The sequence below is a fragment of the Canis lupus genome, chromosome 17, assembly GCF_048164855.1.
Source record: "Canis lupus baileyi chromosome 17, mCanLup2.hap1, whole genome shotgun sequence".
NCBI lineage: Eukaryota > Metazoa > Chordata > Mammalia > Carnivora > Canidae > Canis > Canis lupus.
Window position 1 is genome coordinate 10,527,253 of NC_132854.1, and position 18,928 is coordinate 10,546,180.

The 18,928-nt window shown below is 37.2% G+C and overlaps 1 protein-coding gene across 6 annotated transcripts in view; it reads left to right on the forward strand.

Annotated features, from left to right (window-relative positions):
- Positions 1-18,928, forward strand: part of NALCN (sodium leak channel, non-selective) — a 320,799-nt gene that overhangs the window by 242,287 nt on the left and 59,584 nt on the right. For all 6 annotated transcript variants that reach the window (XM_072782467.1, XM_072782462.1, XM_072782463.1 and 3 more), the window contains one exon: positions 10,461-10,534. In XM_072782467.1, coding sequence (XP_072638568.1) covers positions 10,461-10,534 — 74 coding nt within the window. The remainder of the gene's footprint in view (positions 1-10,460; positions 10,535-18,928) is intronic.

The following is an 18,928-nucleotide window of genomic DNA, read 5'->3' on the forward strand; positions in this document are numbered from 1 at the left end:
TTGCATATTTAGTTGAGTAATCACTCTTGGTTTGGGATTATGAATAATTTTCTTGGATTCCTTCAGTGTACATCCACTGAAAGTCAAAAGTAAATGTGTCTTAGGATAGAGATCTTCTATAAGTAACACAGAAAGCTTTTAACCACAATTTTTCTTCACTGTCTCCAAAACAGGTATCAGAGCGCTGAGCTTGCAGCTAATACTATCTGTGAAATTTACACTTTGCTCTACTGTTTCCACATTCTTCTCTTTGGAGTATACTTGTACTCATAAGTTTTACTTTCCATTAAGTGTAGTGCCAATCTCAATGTGTTACAGTTGTTGCTGGGGCTGGTGTTCTTGTTATTCGTTTTTTGTGTTTTTTTTTTAAAAAAGATTCTATTTATTTATTCATGACAGACACAGAGAGAGAAAGGCAGAGACACAGGCAGAGGGAGAAGCAGGCTCCATGCAGGGAGCCCAATGTGGGACTTGATCCCGGGTCTCCAGGATCACACCCCGGGGGCTGAAGATGGCACTAAACCACTAGGCCACCGGGGCTGCTCTGTTCTTGTTATTTGGATCTAAAGTCCAAATACCGTTGAATCAATTGGAGAGCAAGCCCTATTCCCTTGTATTATCTGAGGGGCATGGATTTTAAATTCACAAACAGCTGCATGGTTATAAGCATCTGGTATTTTCTCCCAGAATCATAATCCACTCATCTTTTTTTTAATCTCTACAAGTTTCAGCTTTTGTCTTTCTGTTTATGTGAGCTATAATCATGAAGTTTTATGCTAAATATATATTACAGCGGATATCATAGCTTCTTACCAGTGAGCACTGGATATTTAGCATATCTGTGAAGATACTGCTTTTCCTTCATCTTTTGCATCCTTGGCATCATTACACTAGGCTAGCTGATGTCTGAGTTGTTGGATATTTGGCCAAATCGCCAACACAAACCTTAGTGACTAAAGCATTGTTGGGCAATTTAATTCCAAAAAAGTCAAGCCAATTAAGTTTCCAATCATTTAATTTCTAGTTTCACAAGATTGTCCTATATATCGAGTGTATTGATGCGTTTCAAAAGTGATTAGTCCTCCTTTGTAATTTTTACTTGATTCACATTTGTTATTTCAAGGATTCACTTCATAAGGGGAAAAAAATTAGAACAGAGAAAAGTTATCTTTAATATTAAGTAATGAATTCATTCTTTAAATATATTCACTAACACGTTACAGGCAGTACTGGATAGTGGAGGAAAATATAGTAGATAAGGAGTATACCACCCTTCTCATATGGAGCTAATGATCTACTGAAATTCACAGAGAAATAATAAGTTGTTTCATACACAGAGCAGAAAACAACATGTAGGGTGCCCTGGAGCCCAAAGGAAGACTCTGTGTGTGTAGGCATGCACACCTACATATGTATTTATATATTTTTTGACTTTTATGACTGGTGTATTTTCAGGGTTCAGAATTTATACTGTTGAAATAACAAGATCAAAAATCTTGACCCATCATCTAAAACTCCCTTTTCACAATTCACATTCTAAGACAATTTCAAAGCTCTGTAACATGCTATTATAATGATATTCACCTTTTTATATATTGTAAGTGACTATTTTAATTTTGCTGCCACTAATCACTTCTTAAAATTATTTCTTTCCAAGCATAATGTCAATTTTATAAAAAGTTTATTTTATAGAAACATCTTGCTATACACAAGATCTATCATATGCACTTTGAGGTTAGTTTTCAGTTCATAGGTGCATGAAAAATTAAAATACACTTGAATGACGTACCTGCCACCTTCAACCTATGTAATTTTAAGTAATTGCTTATTTCCAATTATGACATTTTATGTGGGAGACTTACTCAATAAGGCAGCTAATTACAATAATTACACTACACCTTTCTAGAAGAAATGACATTCATCAAGCCCTATTCATTGGACCATAGTTTTGTGCTTTATGGCCATATGTTTTTATAAATGTGTTTCCATTTATTATATTTAACATTTAACCTGTTAATATTTTCAAAATGAAAAAAGAAAAATATGGCTCCCAAACTTATTCTCATTTATAAACAGAAATACATTGTTAACAACTCCAAATCAGAAAAAGTTATTCAAATATTTAGAATATGTATGGTTTTCTGTCTCAAGTAAATTCTAATGCCTTCATTTTGAAGGAGGGTATCCGAGTGTAACTATTACTCTTCAGACCAGCATTGCAGCATCCCAGAGGAAGTGAGTATTCCTTGCTAGCTCTAGGGTGACTCGCAGGCTGTTGAATAAATTGAATTAATATTCTGCTTAATTGTAAGTAGTGATAGATCCCAGATTTCAAGGAATCAGTAGATATAAAATGTAAATACTCTTATCATACTGACATTAATAGGTTAGAAAAGTTATCTATCTCCTTTAGTGCTTCAGGGTCATTATTCTGAAAATCAGGTATGCATATATAGAACAAAGGAAAAACATAGCTAGTTTAGATTTTGTATCAGGATTTGGGATAAGAGCAAATTCTATGGAGGAACCAAATTTGAGTTCAAGCAAAAAATGTTGCATCATGATATAGTTTGGAAAATGCTTTTTTTCTTATTGTTGGGTCTAATGACATTTGACATGAACATTGTGTTTAGTGACAAGATTTGAACACTGCAGGTATACGTCTAGACTTCTAATTGTGTTCTTCAGTTTGCAATTTGGGAGGTCAAGACAACATAATTGCTATGAATATCAGATTTCTCACCTGTAAAAAAAGAATAGCATGTACCTATGAGGATTAATTTGAAAACTCAATTTAAAATGTGTATAATACCTCAGCATGTGATCAAAGAACCAAGAAAATTAATAAGGATTTAGAAGATTTGAAATACAGAAACCAAGAAAATTAATAAGGATTTAGAAGATTTGACCAGCCTTCATTCAGTGACTAAGAGAATGCACATTCTGGTTGAGGGACACCTAAATAATTTACAAAATATGGCCACTTATGTACCACAAAGGAATTCTAAATATAAACCAAAGCAGTATCCTAAAGAAGACATTATTTGACAAAAGTGTAATAAAATTAGAAACTAAATAACAACCACAAAACACCAACACATTTCAAAATCTAAAAATCACTTCTAAATAATTTAGGAAGCATAGAAGAAACTGCATGGAAATAAAAAGTTTCTAGAACTGAAAACTAATAAATACGATGTAGCTCAAACTTGTGAGAAGCAGCTAAAGGCATCTTCAGAGGGAAAACTATAGCCTTGAATGTATATTTAATAAAGGAATAAAGGCTAACATAAATTGTCCAAATATTAAACTCAAGAATTTATAGAAACACTAACCAAGAAAACATTAAGACAGCAGAAGAAAAAAAGAGATAAAAGTAGATACTAATCAAATGGGGAAAAAAGAAGCAATAAGTAATATCAGTAAAACTAAAATTTTGTTCTTTGAAAGAACAAATAAAAAATGATAAGTCTGGGCAGCCTGGGTGGCTCAGCGGTTTTGTGCCGCCTTCAGCCCAGGGCGGGATCCTGGAGACCCAGGATTGAGTCCCATGTTGGGCTCCCTGCATGGAGCCTGTTTCTTCCTCTGCCTGTGTCTCTGCCTCTCTGTATCTCTCTCTCTCTCTCTCTCTCTCTCTCTCTCTCTGTCCCTCATGAATAAATAAATAAAATCTTTATATAAAATGATAAATCTACATCAAAATTCAAGAAAAAAATAAGGAGTCTTCTGGAATGATGACAGAGGCATTGGCATAGTTTTTTAATCTTGAATTCCCACATGAAAGTAAACAATACTTAGATAGTAACCAAAATCGATAGACAACATTTAAAACAAAACTAGATAATTCACAAACCACAAGTCAAAGCAGGTATAGACAAAACAAATAACCCCATGATTTGCATGGTAATTTAGTCTGTTTGGGTTGCTATAACAAATACGACAGGCTGGATGACTCAAACAATAAGCATTTATCTGTCAGAGTTTGGGAGGCTGGAAAATCTCAGACCTAGGTGCTGGCAGATTGAGTGTCTGGTTCCTCTTCCTGGCTCACAGATGGCTTCCTTCTTGTTGTGTGCTCCTATAGCAGAAAGAGGAAGGGCTCTGGTTTCCTCTTCTTATGAGGGTACAATTGCCATCATGGGAGCTCTATCCTCAGGACCTCCTTTAAATGTAATTACCTGCCAGAGGCCCACCTCCTAATATCTTCTCTTTGGAGGGCTAGAGTTTCAACATATGAATTTGGGGGTATAAAACATGGTATTGGTGCCTGTGGGAAAGAAGCTAAGGTTAGTTACAGGACATGTAATGCCTTTGAGAACAGGAAAACACCTGCCTAGCTCCATCCACACTGAAAAAAACATCCAGGAATGAAATCAAAATTGAACAGGCCAGCAACAAGAGTGATGAAGGGAAAAGTAGATCCAGACAAAATCAGTGGTGTCTGTTATCCATAACAGAGCCAGGAAATCTCAGAAAGAAGGCTGCCATATGGACCACTATGTCAAAACAACAGAAGAATCTCTGAAGCTAGCAAGAAATACTGAACTGTTCAGAAAAACTGTGCATAAAAGTGAGCAACAGAAATTTATCAAAGTCAAATTTCCTACAAAAGTTGTAAGAAAAAAAGAGTAGGGAGCAGAATACCATCACAATAGACAGTGAAAGCTTACCATAAAAGCATACTCACAAATGGTTCAAATTGTAGCATACAATGGCAAAACGAGTTAAAAAACATACAGATTGCATAAGACTAGAATAACAACAAAAGTAATAAATTCGTACATAAGGTGATAGAACTCAGGAAAGAAGTACAGTTGACTCTTGAACAACATGAGTTTGAGCTGTGCGCATCCACTTATGTGCAGATTTTTTGATAAATACAAAAAATACAGAACTATAAATGTATTTTCTCTTCCCTATGATTTTCTTAGTAACATTTTCTTTTCTCTAGCTTACTTTATTATAAGAATACAGTATATAATACTTATGATGTACAAAATATGTGTTAATTTACTATATTATCAGTAAGGCATTCAGTCAATAGTAGCCCCTTAGTAGTCAAGGGGTTTTTTGGGGAGGGTCAAAAGCTATATGTGCATTTTCAACTGAATGGGGTGTCAGTGCTCCTAACCCCTGCATTGATCAAGGGCCAACTGTATAAATAAAAGCAATGAAGACTAAACTGGAAAGAACATAAAGTGATCACATACATCAGATGATACCTAAAGAAAACTAGAAAGTGAAGAAGAGAAAATTTTAAGATATGAAGAAAGATGAAAATGATTTTAAAGAAAATGACAAATTGAAGAAATCCAAAGAAGGTCCAGCATCTAAGTTATAGAGAGCCTAAAAGAAGAAAACCAAAGCAATAGCATGGAACAAGCATTAAACTTTTCTGAAATATAAGATTTGAAGCTACATATTGAAAGTACATGCCATGTAACGGAAAATATCAATCACAAATGACAAAAAATAAAACATATTCCAGACAAATTACAGGACTTTAAATATAAATGCATATTTAAAAGGCTATCACTCTTAACAATAGAGAAAAAACTGAGAGTTCCTAACAGGGAGGTGCATGGGGGATGGATTAAATGAGTGATGGGCATTAAGGAGGGCACATGTCGTGTTGAGTACTGGGTTTTCTGTGTAAGTGATGAGTCACTAAATTCTACTCCTGAAACCAGTATCACGCTATATGTTAACTAACCGGAATTTAAGCAAAAACTTGAAAACAAAAAATAATAATAAAAGAAAATAAATAAGTATTCAGCTCAAAATAAACGAAAGTCTTACAAAGGAAAGAAGGAATGCTTTATGTCAAGAGAAATTAGAGTTACATATATGGGATATCCAGAGAGAATATGTGAGCCAGGTTGTTTTTATACCCAGGAAAACTGACTCTCAAGTCTAAAGAGGGAATTAAAAACAACTGCTATTAAGATGTAAGGATGTATGTTGTTCCTATGAGCCTTTCCTGAGGAAACTTCTAGAACACATGTTTCAGACAACCCCAGTGAATTCCAAATATGACTCTATGACAATGACAAAAGAACAGGTGCTGAACATTCTTAAACTATGTATAACTATGACTTATGAGGATTACAATGAAGAGAAAAATATGTAATAGCTATTTTCTCTACTAATATGAGTACAGTACAAGTGTACAAATGAGAGGAAAATGGAAAGAATATATGCAAACGCTTTTTAAATATCCACGAATTGTATTGTGTTAGAACAGGTTTTGTAATTCTAAGACTCCTGTCCATGAAATATGAAATAAAAATGAGTTATTATCAGACAATCTAATGTCTGTCATCCTCTATGTACTTGAAAAATCAAGATGTAGGGTGGAGGGATACAGATACAGAAGAGATACAGATGTCATATGGAAGAAATGAGGTAAAAACCCTATGCCCTGAATTTAAATTGAAAATATCAGAATAAACTCAGGCAAAGTCTTCAGAACAGTGACAACTCAGTAGCAATGAGAATCACTGGCATCTAAATTATGTTCTTGAAACCCATTTCTCAATAAATAAACCAGGGGTTTTTGGAGAAAATTGTTAATTTGGAATAGGAAGCATATATAAGATAAGCGTGGGATATCTTGCCATATCTAACAAAGAAACCTAGACAATAGAGTCAGGGCAAAAGAATCCATGGGCCATCTTGAGAAAACTCCCAATGAGCACAGTTGGGATGCTTTGACCTAACATGAGGATAATGATTGTAATGGATTGAAACCAAATATAATCCTTGAGTTCATAATGGCATTTTTAAACTAGTAACTGGTCACCTTCAGAAGATGATAGAAAATCAATTAATTATATAAAAATGAATAAGTAAAGGTAAAGAATCATTTATCTTACCTTTTCCATATGAACTATATTACTGATTAACCAAATAGTACATGAAAGAAAGTCTCTTATTATAAAAAGTATTCCAACTAGCAGGTGAGAAAGAAGTGGCAATTTTACAAACTGAATGAATCAATGATCTAAGCAACGAATATCAATACTACTAACATCACAAAAAGAGGAACCATCTGGCATTATATGCCTTGCGATGAAAGATACCACCACCTATGGCCTTGCCAAAGCGATTAAGTGTGAGCCTGATGAGGCTCTGGGTCCGGCTGCCAGTTTGCAGGAAGTACAGAAGACAGAGAAACATGTGAAGTGTGCCATGAATGTGCACTTGGGAAAATCCAGACTCTTGGAAAGTACAGGTCATATGGCCCAGGTCCTTCAATTTAGGGTGGACGGGGGACTGTAGATTAAAAGATGTTAAAGAAATTGCCAGAAAATCAGCAAGATCCATCCGTTGCTGTGCCCTTCAGCTCCAAGTTATTCAACCACAAATAACTGCAAATTTGAACCTCCTGAATTTCACGTTAAAGGGCACAGTTCTAGAAACATTTTTTTTAGAAACACCTTTCAAATTGAAATTTTAAGACCAAAAAAAAATCATCTCTCTATTGTTTGAACATTTAAACTTATTTTTTGATATTCAGCCAGAGAGTGGTTATCTTCTGTAGTTGGATGTATTAGGTTTAGAAACAAAATAAAACCACCAGAAGAACTCCCTATGATGTCACCCATACTCCTCCTTTTAAGTCCTGCATGTCTGACATGTTTAGAACCAGAAGAAACAATTGCTTCCTTAGCTGTAATCGAAAACTTCAGATCTAAAATTACTTATCCTGAAATTGATTTCTGTATTCCTTGTTTTGATCATCTCTGATTACTGTCAGTATCTTTGAGAGCCACAAGAGAGCACTGCAGAGCAGCGTAGCTCTGAGTCCTTGGGACTAGCAGACAGTGTCCTTTTTGGAAAAAAATGTGCAAAGCTTTACTGTGGAAATAAAAACTGGAAGAATAATAGATAACCACTATAGGCCTTCTTTATTTACTGGGTGAAGAAGAACAGTTAAAATATATAACTATCTAAATACATATCAAGGCTATCAAATATGCATAGATATAGATAGATGATAGATAGATGATAGATAGATAGATGATAGATAGATAGATAGATAGATAGATAGATAGATAGATAGATAATGTAGATATTTCTTCTTTTAAAACATCCTAAGGCATCTGGGTGGCTCAGTGATTGAACAGAGTCTGCCTTTAGCTCAGGTCGTGATCCCGGGGTCCTGGGATCAAGTCCCACATCAGGATCCCCACAGGGAGCCTGCTTCTCCCTCTGCCTGTGTCTCTGCCTCTCTCTGTGTCTCTCATGAATAAATAAATAAAATCTTTTTTTAAAAAAGGATGAAATAAGAGCGATGGGGTCCAGTCCTCTCCCAAAACCTGCTGTCTCAGGGCCCCCATAGCCTGGACCTCTCCCATGACCATGCATGTGCCTAGGTATCAAAAGGCAGAAGCACCATCATGATGGGACCCTGCAGCTGAGTCTTCTGTCTCTGAAAATGACTTTAAATAACATTCCTTGGAACACAGGCTGCCAGCTCTAGGAGGTCAAATCAATGCCAAAAGTCACCTCTTCAGGGCAGGGGAGGAGATTTAAGAAAGTTTCATGATACATCACAGTAAACAGCCTTTCTTATACAACCCTGACAATATAGTTTCTGGAAAAATTACACCCACTTTTAGCTCCTTGTCTATGCATTAGTTTATTCTTCCAAGAGTTCTGGTGAATAATGAAACCAGTTCAGCTTTTCATTATTGAAGAAATAAGAGTTTACCATCTTTCCTCTTATGAGGAAAATTGCCAATGTGTTCAATGATCTTTCCCTTCATTGCAGATCTACTGTAAAAAATGAGTTATATTGCTGGTTATGATGTTATCTAGGTCATCAAGTGTGCCTGAAAAGGCCAGTTTTGTTCACCACTTCCTCTCCAGCTGTGGCCATGTGGACGTACTAGTTGACAGTACAGCGGTTGTTTATAGGCTTGTTTGTAGATCGGAGCTCTGTGACTTTGCACCTGAAGTCACTAACTTGTTTAAAAGAAACTGGATGATCTATTTTTAGTGAACACAGAGTTGTTCTGTCTCTTGCTTATCCCTCAGATCTGTTTGGAACACATTATGCCTGACAGTATTTCCTCCACCTAGCTCAGCACTTATGCAAATAGTCTTCACCAGATTACTTTGCCCCATACAAGCATTTCCAACTGCAATCCTTTGCCCATGTACTCCTTTGCTATGAAAAATCTTAACCATTCTTAAAGTCTCAGTGCGACTTCTCCTTCTTTAATGACATCTTTGCTATTTCAGACACACCTATTTCTCTCCGCACCTGAGGTCCTATAGCCTTCTTATCTTTCCTACTAGAAAATATCATCCAGCACTTTACTATCTACTTTTTACTGGTAATGTCATGCGTCATAGCCCTGCCTTTGTAACTACGCTTTTCAATTCTGATAAGCAAGAATTCTGAATTAATCCTAGCTAACCCATATATCTAATAGCCACTAATATACTAAGCACTTAGTAACCTAATCTATTAATCAAGATGAGCAGGTTGTTGTCCAAGTATTATCTTTGGTCTGACTACTGGAGTTACACTTTCTAGTAATCTAGTAATTTGTGAATCTTCTAAGGATGACACGCTTCCCTGTTCTTTCTGTCCTGTTCTTGCTCATTTTGGTTCTCTGTACACCTGTCACCCCTCTGACTTCTGCAACTATTTAGCAGGACAGGGCTGAGTTTGGAGAATCTTCTGGTTTGTAGGCAGCCTCCAGGATTTTGTTTTCCTTAGTGCTTTTCCTTGGAATAATTTCACCCTTCTTAACTAGGAAGCAGCCTTGAAAGTTCATCTCATTTGTCTCCATGCCTGTAGGCAAAACAACTCTTGAACTCATCCATCAGATTAGTATTGCGTCATAGGCCAAGAACCTGCAACAGTTGTAAAGTGGATTAGAGAACGTTTTATTGGACAATAGCAAGAAGGAGTCCAACATTTGTTTTAATGTCTTATTTAATGTTAAATTCCATGAACACTGAAAAGCCTGTTTAGAGTAAGATGTTATTTATTACTGGTAAACATAGCCAATGTATCACTGCCATATGGCCCCACAAGCTTGTTTACATTTCTGCTCAAATAAAAGTAAAAATAAAAGATAAAATTAAATGATAGAATCAGGGTGCCTGGGTGGTATGGTCCATTAAGCATCTGACTCTTGGTTTTGGCTCAGGTCGTGATCTTGGGGTTCTCAGATGGAGCCCTGCATTGGGCTCCATGCTGAGCTCAGAGACTGCTTAAGATCCTCTCTACCTCTCTCTAACCCTCCCACTTGTTCTCTCTCTCTCAAATAAATAGATAAATCTTTAAAAAAATAAATTATAGTATCAATCATATAGTGATGTTTTAGTGAAAAAATCATGTTTAATGTTTTAATAGTGTTATCTATGTAATGTATATAATGATTTGTCAATATATTATCCCTTTACATTACAAAACTAAAGTCACGCTTCTAATTTTTCAGCTTCGCAAGTCTGTTTTCAGCATCAGGGCAAGGAATCTTCTAGAGAAGGAGACTGCAGTCACTAAAATCTTAAGGTAACACCATTAAACATTAGTACATATGTAAACACAAGCGGGTTTGTATTAAGCAAAGAAGGGCTCTTTCTTTTTAATGAACTAATTTTCTGAATATAAATATATATTCTTTCTGCTAGAAAGTAGGTTTGGGTAACTATATATTTATAAATAATGCCAAATATATCATTAATATCTTTCCTGAGAAAAGTAATGTTTTATTAAATCAGTTGTGCATTTGTTTTCAAGTACTTACACATAAATTGTAAGTATAAGCATTTAGATGAAAATAACTTACTTTTATTCTTCCATGTTTTATGTCTTTTGTGATACCTAAAGGACAAATCACAATCTAAGGGGGAAATAGTAAAAGGGTAAGCTTTTTAGAAGTTATTATCATTTATTAATCTATGAAGAATAAATGTATTTAAAATCTGTAAGAATCAAAATCATATCCCTTTTAAAATGCTTATGAAAATGTCATTAAAAAAGAAAATATGTCATTTTAATGCTACTTTCTTAAACCTGCCTTCATGAAGTATCAAAGGAAAAACAAGCTAGCTACTTAGGAGTATTTTATAAGACTGGCATAATATGAAGTAACATGATCTTTCTGAAAACGTATAAGCATTTGGAATGTAATTTATCGGTGCACATATTCCACAGACGTGTAATGATACAACTAAATACTAGGAGGCTGAAAGGAGAATGGCTGACAAGGTAAATGGATGAATTTATACTGGGAAGCCTCCCTCCACTCTTGTGCCGAAGAGGAGGAGTTAAACTCTCTTCTACTCTACCTCTGTTCCAAGAATAGTCATTAAAGAGTTTTTGCCAGAGTGTATATCGCTATAACCTGGGTAACTGTAATGAGGAAATAAGACTAATATAATGGACTTGAGAATCTATTTTGAGTTTATACCAGTACCTGAAATTCATAAGCCAAAAGTGCTCCTAACTGGTCAAGACAGTATTTTGCGTATTCATTATTTCCTCGGCTGACAGTTCATGCGTAGATAGGAGTATGCACCAGAATACCTTTCCTGAGAAGAAAAGAAACATTTCTGGGGCTTGTATGTTATTACCACAAAGTATGATAAGATAATCCTAAAAGGTCTGGTTTAATAGAGGAAGGAAAACTTCTCAGGAAATTTGTAACCTGTATCTGAATTTTGGTGTGCTTCCAGCTGGCTCCATCCTGGCACTGCCAACAGATATTATGGGGCTGGCCTTGAGCACTATGTGGTATTCCAGGGTCTTTATCAAGCTGTAACTACTATCCTAGACAAATTTCTGGTAGTGCCAATCCCTAGCATCTTAAAGACACTCCCCTGTTCATGTAAGACAGACCCTGTGCAGGTCCAGCCCTGCAAGAGTGCCCCTGCACTCAGAGGGAAGAGAATTCAGCCTCAAATGCACCATGATCCATGAGGGGATTGTAATGCACTGGCCTGTATTCAGAGTCTACCTGCCAAATTAGGCACCACGATGACATTACCCACCTACGCAGAATAACTACCTTCCTGAATGTACACCAGGGACCTCTGAGCAGAGACAGACAGGGATAGTTGCAAGAAGCTATTTCCGGAGCCTCACTTACCTATGAACTCTTCTTAAATTTGGTCTCCTGGTTTTCCTTTTTCACCAACTCTTCCTTAGTCATCTGCTCCTAGTTTACAAAAGAAAGGTGAGGACTCTCATCCACACACACAGGAAGGTGAAACTATGGTGTGTGTTGATCTGGGTTGCCAAACACAGGGACCATTCCCATACAGTGCTTTCCAGAAGGAGGATCCCACTGGGTGGCATCTTACTGTCTTATTGTCTATCCAAGTGACAAGTTTTTGGAAAACCTCCTTCCAGGAATTCATCCACCTTAGGGATAGGCCTTAGAAATAATGCAGATGTCACATGGGCTTGTGTTAACGTGTTACTAGATTTAGAACATAAAGTCAGGCTTTTTCTGGCAGATTTGGCTTATCCACATGACACTGAAGGCTGACTTCATGATGCCCAAAGTCATAAACGTAAATGCGTTAGATGGAGAAGACTCGCCAGTGTTTTCTCAAAGTCATACTGAAGCACAGATGATAATGCTAGGAATCACATCCTTTACTGCTAATTAACACTGTAAGGGGGAAATTGAGCTGTTGATTTTCAAATGTACAGAAATGTTTTGAAAAAGAGAAAATTTGTTTAAGAAAGAGAGAGAGAGAGAGAATTTGTAAGGGTACCTGAGCCATTTTTTTTTTCTGAGCCAAATTTTTAAGACCATCAGGGGATAGAGACACCCTCAGACTTGCCCAATAATTGTGTAGTTTCAGGGACACTCGGAGCCATTTTCACTTTACGACAGCCCAGCACACCACAAAATGAGAGGCAGCTCTCTGGGGGTGCTGGAGCTGTTAGCCAGTCAATCTCAGGAAATACAAGGCTACAATGAGAAAAAAAAATTAAGATTTTTTAAGAATATAAGTTTAATCTTTAGAAAAGCCCATTTAACTCTTTTCTCCTGTGAAAATGGTTTCCTTGTTGGTGCTACATTAGTCTCTGTAAGAACTAAGAATAGGATGTCAAACTGAGAGTTTCTTTGGGTAGGCTTATCTCTTTTCACTCATAATATAGTAGTAGCAATAATAATAATATAATAATATTATACCTGCATTATAATGTAACCTGTAAGTAAAAAGGTCAAGAATAGATTGGATCCATGGGCATTTTTCATGCTGTTTTCCAAGGAGTAACAACAAGACAAGGAAAAGAGAAGGAAAGAACAGATAAGAGAAATTAAAAAAAAAAAAAGGAAAACATTTACAGTTACAGTCACCTCAGGCCAAAATAGGAAAGAAGGAGAAGTTTCTAACATTCTCTCAGGGTCTTCTTACTCCCTGGGGAGAGACTCCTCCCCTAGGCTCAGCCTTATCTCTTTGTTCGTTAAGCTGCAGTGTTCCTGGGTAAGTTAGAAGTAGAAAGACAAATGCTCCATGATGGCAATTACATGCAGAATCTAAAAAAGTCAAACTCATAGAAACAGTAGATTGGGGATTGCCAAGAGGTGGGGATGGGGGGCAAATAGGGAGATAGTGGTCAAAGAATACATATTTCTAGTTTTAAGCTGAATGGGTTCAGGGATCTAATGAACAGTCTGGTGACTCTTGTTAATAATACTGTGTTGTATAGTTGACACTTGCTAAGAAGAGTGAATCATAAATATTCTCACCACATACATACACAAAATCATAATTATGGGAAGTGATGAATGCGTTAACTACCATCATTGTGGTATCTTTTTACAATACATACACACATGAGGGTGTGTGCCTGGGTGGCTCAGTTGGTTCAGCATCGGACTCTTGGTTTTGGCTCAGGTCATGATCTCAGGATCGTGAGATAGGGCTCCGAGCTCAGGGTGGAGTCTGCTTGAGGCTCTCTCTCTCTCCCTCTGCCCCTCCCATTAGTGCTCTCTCTCTCTCTCTCTCTAAAAAAAAATAAATCTTAAAAAAAAAACATATACATGCCTCAAATCATGCTTTACACCTTATATTTACACAACACTGTTAATCAGTTATCCTTCAGTAAAGCTGGGGAAAGAATGGCCTCTCCCATGACTATTTGCATTTTGAAAGAGAGATTTTGAAAAGAACTTTAAGACAAGGAGGTACAGGGGGGATCCCTGAGTGGCTCAGTGGTTTAGTGCCTGCCTTCAGCCCAGGGCGTGATGCTGGAGTCCTGGGATTGAGTCCCACATCAGGCTCCCTGCGTGGAGCCTGCTTCTCCCTCTGCCTGTGTCTCTGCCTCTCTCTCTCTCTCTCCCTCTCTCTCCCTCTCTCTCTTTCTCTGTGTGTGTGTGTGTGTGTGTGTGTCTATCATGAATAAATAAATAAAATATTTTTTAAAAAGACAAGGAGGTACAGATTATGTATCTTCGTGGATGGGTCTGCCTTGTTATGGAAGAATGGAAGTCCACCAGAGACTTGCTGTAGCGCTGTATCACTCTTGATTTTCCTTAGTCTTTTATTTTCATAGTCCCAAGTATTTACTGTCCTTAATTTCACCTAAGAGGTTCCTCCCCAGGGAGGCAGGCAAGAGCATTATGGGAAGGCATAGAAAGAAGATCTCAGCTGAACCATTTTAGCAAGTACGTCACAGGTGAGCATGTGTTTTGAATTGGGTGCAGATAGAGATAAGTCACATAAACTTGAAATCCAATGTGATATGAGGAAGATAATATGAAATATTAGTGTCTTAGAAATAACTTTTAAAAATAACAAATATTTGGGGGAAAGGATACAAAACAAATCTCTGATCTAACGTATCTAGAGACCTGGCTGTGTCAACAGGCAAATTATTTAAATCCTCAGTTTTCTAAGAATTTAAAGATTGGAAGAGGTGATCCTCAGGGTCCCCCCTAGTCTAACACAATCTACTGAACTTGGTGTCAGCATCTGACTCTGTTCCTCTCTAACCTTAAGCAACTCCCTTACGTGCCTTTGCAGTGTAGGCTGCCTAGCTTGGTTGTCTGAGTAATCTGTTGATTAATCAGAGTGAAATTTAATACTTGTCACAGTGAGGGAGGCCACCACCTCAGCACTCTTACTAACATCTCAAAAAGGATAGATCAGGAGTGGATATTTATAACGTTTGGGGTTTAGGTTTAAGTGTTTTCAGTGACTGAGATTGAGCAGAATTCTTGATGTAAGAGTTTAGATCATTTCACAATATATACAAACATCGAATCATTTTGTTGTATACCTGAAGCTAATAGTGTTACACGTCAATTATAGCTCAATTTTAAGGAGGGCACATGATGGGGTGAGCGCCGGGTGTTCAATGCAGCTGATGAATTATTGAAAACTACCTCTGAAACTCATGATGATATGCTGGCAAGTTGAATTTAAATAAATAAATAAATAAATAAATAAATAAATAAATAAATAAATAGTTGAGGACTCTCAGGGATATACAAGTCATAAGCAGCTGTTATGGACAGGTAACCATTACTGTGCTGGGGGGGCAGCCCTGAGGGTGGGGGCACAGTAGAGGGGACACCCCTTTGCCTCCCTGTGCCCCCAGTGTTCTTTCCACCTGATCTGGCTCCACATTTCGATTGTCAGTTGTTCCAAGGGAGTCTGCACATCTGTTTTTTAATTTCCTTCCTGATGCGGGGTGACTTTCTGTTGTCATCTTCACTCTAGACATCTATTCTCTTCTCTCTTGAATTTTTAACCATGTACGTGCATTGCCTTTAAAAATAAATTACAACTAATTTTTAGAAACATCATTTAGGGGCACCTGGTTGGCTCAGTTGGTTAAGTGTCTGCCTTTAGTTCAGGTCATGATCCTAGGGTCCTGGGATCAAGTCCTGCATCCAGCTCCTGCTCAGGAAGGAGCCTGCTTCTCCCTCTGCCCTTCCCCCTGCTTGTGCGCACTCTCGCTTTTCTATCTCTGTCAAATGAATAAATAAAATCTTAAAAAAAAAAAAAAAGAAAACAAAACAAAATTTTAAAAAAGTGTTTAGGATTGATGGACTGAACTGGGCAGGGTCTTGGCCTGAGTCTTGATGAGAACCAATCATTTTTAGGTGATTGGTTTGACCAGTTGAATGACATATTATCTAGACATATATGTCTAGAGACATATTATCTATAGACAGTCCCTCAGTCTATAATTCAGATAAGTGGTTTTTCAGAAACTTCCTAAAGCTAATGATGAGATCACTTATTGGTTAAGAGCCTTAAATTCTTGGACAGGAATTTCCTGGAATGAATAGTAAAGTCATATTGATGGAGGGGTCTGAGTTCTTAGTACTAATTAAGTGGCAGGGCTGCCTGGGGTCTCAGTGCTCAGGGGATCCACATTTCCATTTGAAACAGGATCAACGTTATTCCAGAAAAGAGTATGCCATATACCTTTACTATGAACAGGAAATTCAAGCCGACAAAGGAAAAAGTCAGAAAGAAAGAGGCCTAGAGTCTGAGGTATTTGAATCACTGGAGTCACCAGTGACTTCTATACATAATCATCTTTAATTTGTTCATTTGTGTTCTTCTACATAGCGCTTTTTTTAAAAAATTAATCCGTGCTCTGCAAAACAGAAATGAACTTCTCCATCTATTTGGGAACTCTGATAGAAACAAAAGTGGGGCATTTCGACAGAACTTGAGAATACAGTCACATGCTTGCCTGTAAGGGATTCAGTTGGCACAAATGGGCATCTGTATTGTTTTCTTCAAGACTTATCTGGAGAGGACTGTAAGAAGGAGGATGTTCCACCACCTAAATTGTAAACTCCAGGGTTGCTATTAAATTCACTCTCATTTTGACATGGCCTACACTGTTCAGCTCCACTAAAGAAAGCTTCCTTCAAAAGGCAGTGACCTTTTCACTACATCAGGAAGAATCAAAACAAATAGCAATGTGCTTTCAGCAGCCTCGCTGCCTCTACTGAGATTTCTCCCATTCAGAGCCCTGAAATTCAGCACGAATGCATTATCATTCCTACCAGGCTGAATGCATAGAGAAATGTCAAAATAAAATAATTAAACGTTTTACATTACTTTGGAAAATTCCATCCTTTGCCATCAGTACCTCGCTAGCTAGGAAGTATCTTAATAACCTTTTTGAATGATTGGTCTAGGATGATATTTGCATTCTGATATTTGGATTGGATTCTGATATTTGGATCCATGATGAAATTTTCCTTGCCGCACACTCGTATTAATAATTTTTTAAAGTCTAAGGAATGGTCATTAGTTGACTGCCGCTTACTACAAAGAATTAAATATAATTAATGATATGGGGGGTAGTTTTTCTCTGCAAGAATCATTTTTTATTGATTAGAAATACAATTTGGATACCACTTAAATATAAATAAAATCAGAATGTATTTCTTAAGATACAGATTCCTAAATAGCATTAGCTGGATTTTCTTCCTGAAAGGACTCATTTATCCAAGAAATACTTCTGTAGCATCTTCTATGTGCCAGGCATTTTCTGAGAATCTGAAACACATAGATTATTCCCTCAAGGAGTTCATGTTTGCTCTGAGAACATGCTTATGACACAGTCAGGTGTGAATAATACCTTCAATAATACCTCTAGTTCTCTGAACACAACTGTGACAAGAAAATTCATACCGAGCATAGTCACAGTTCCCTTACTGAGTGACTTTGATAATTAAAATAATTTACCTGAAATGTTTCATAAAACAAAGTGTTTTCTACCTTAAACTTATTTCCATTATGCTATGAAAATGCTTTTCCAACATGAAGATAGGAGTAGGAAAAGGGAGATGGGAAAAGAATGAATAATGAGTATTTATGAAGACCCACGTATGATGCTAAGGTCTTAATGCATATTATCTCAGCCAATCTGTACAACACACCTATGCAGGAAAAAATATTATTATTACCCCCATGGTATGTATGACAAAACTGGGTCTTGGACCAGGTGAGTACTTTTTCCCAAGATCACATACCATAGAAATGGTTTTGGGTCTCAGACATCATCTACAACCTGATTTCCCAATTTGGCAGCCATATTTATGTATCCCCAACAACTTATGCAACTAAGTTCTCCCATCTACTGGAGGGTGACTGTGTGCTCAACACTGGACTCCTTTACCAGCTCTGTCTCACTAGGTCCTCTTAGCAACCCCTGATAGACAGTGATTATTAACTCTGTTTTTGAGATGAAGAAACTTAAGGCTCAGGAAGCTTAGATGAATTACCTAAAGTCACCCTGTCTAGTGAGTCAAGGAGCCAAGGAACCAGGAATCAAACCCTGGTCTGTGTAATTCCAAAACCCGTTTATTAACTATGACTCTATGCTTTCAAATTATAGAGGATCCCTCATTCTTATTGCTTCTCAGGGTACACATACAGATTATGCATCATACAAAGTTGCCAAGTCAAGGGGCAATTAGAAACTGAAATCTAGCCTGTACTTTCCCTGCTAAGACACACCTTCATTGCCAGGCAGTGTCCCTGGCATAGGACTACATCCCTCAAGAGGAAGAGGCATCCTTTTCCAATTTATGCGAAGGTGCTACTAGCATCCTTGCTCTCTGGGGCAGCCTAAATCTTTAGAACCATAACTCTCTCTGGTCTCTTCCTTCTCCCTCCACACCCTCCATAAAAATTCCCATTGTAGAGGGGAGCCAGCTCTGAATTATCTTGGGGGTAATAGAAGTGTCTTCATGGAAGATCTTTTGCTGGACATTTGTCACAACTCAAACCCCAAACCGTGATGGAAAAGCCAGTCAAGAAAGTTCATACCTGGACTGAAATTGTGTGACAATTGGCCTTGACACTGGCCTACAAAGGTCACCTCATTTCTGTTCAGGTCCAGACAGTCATATAGAGTATGTTGTGTCGGTTTAGGAGAAAGTCCTGGGAATGGAAACCCATGATCTTT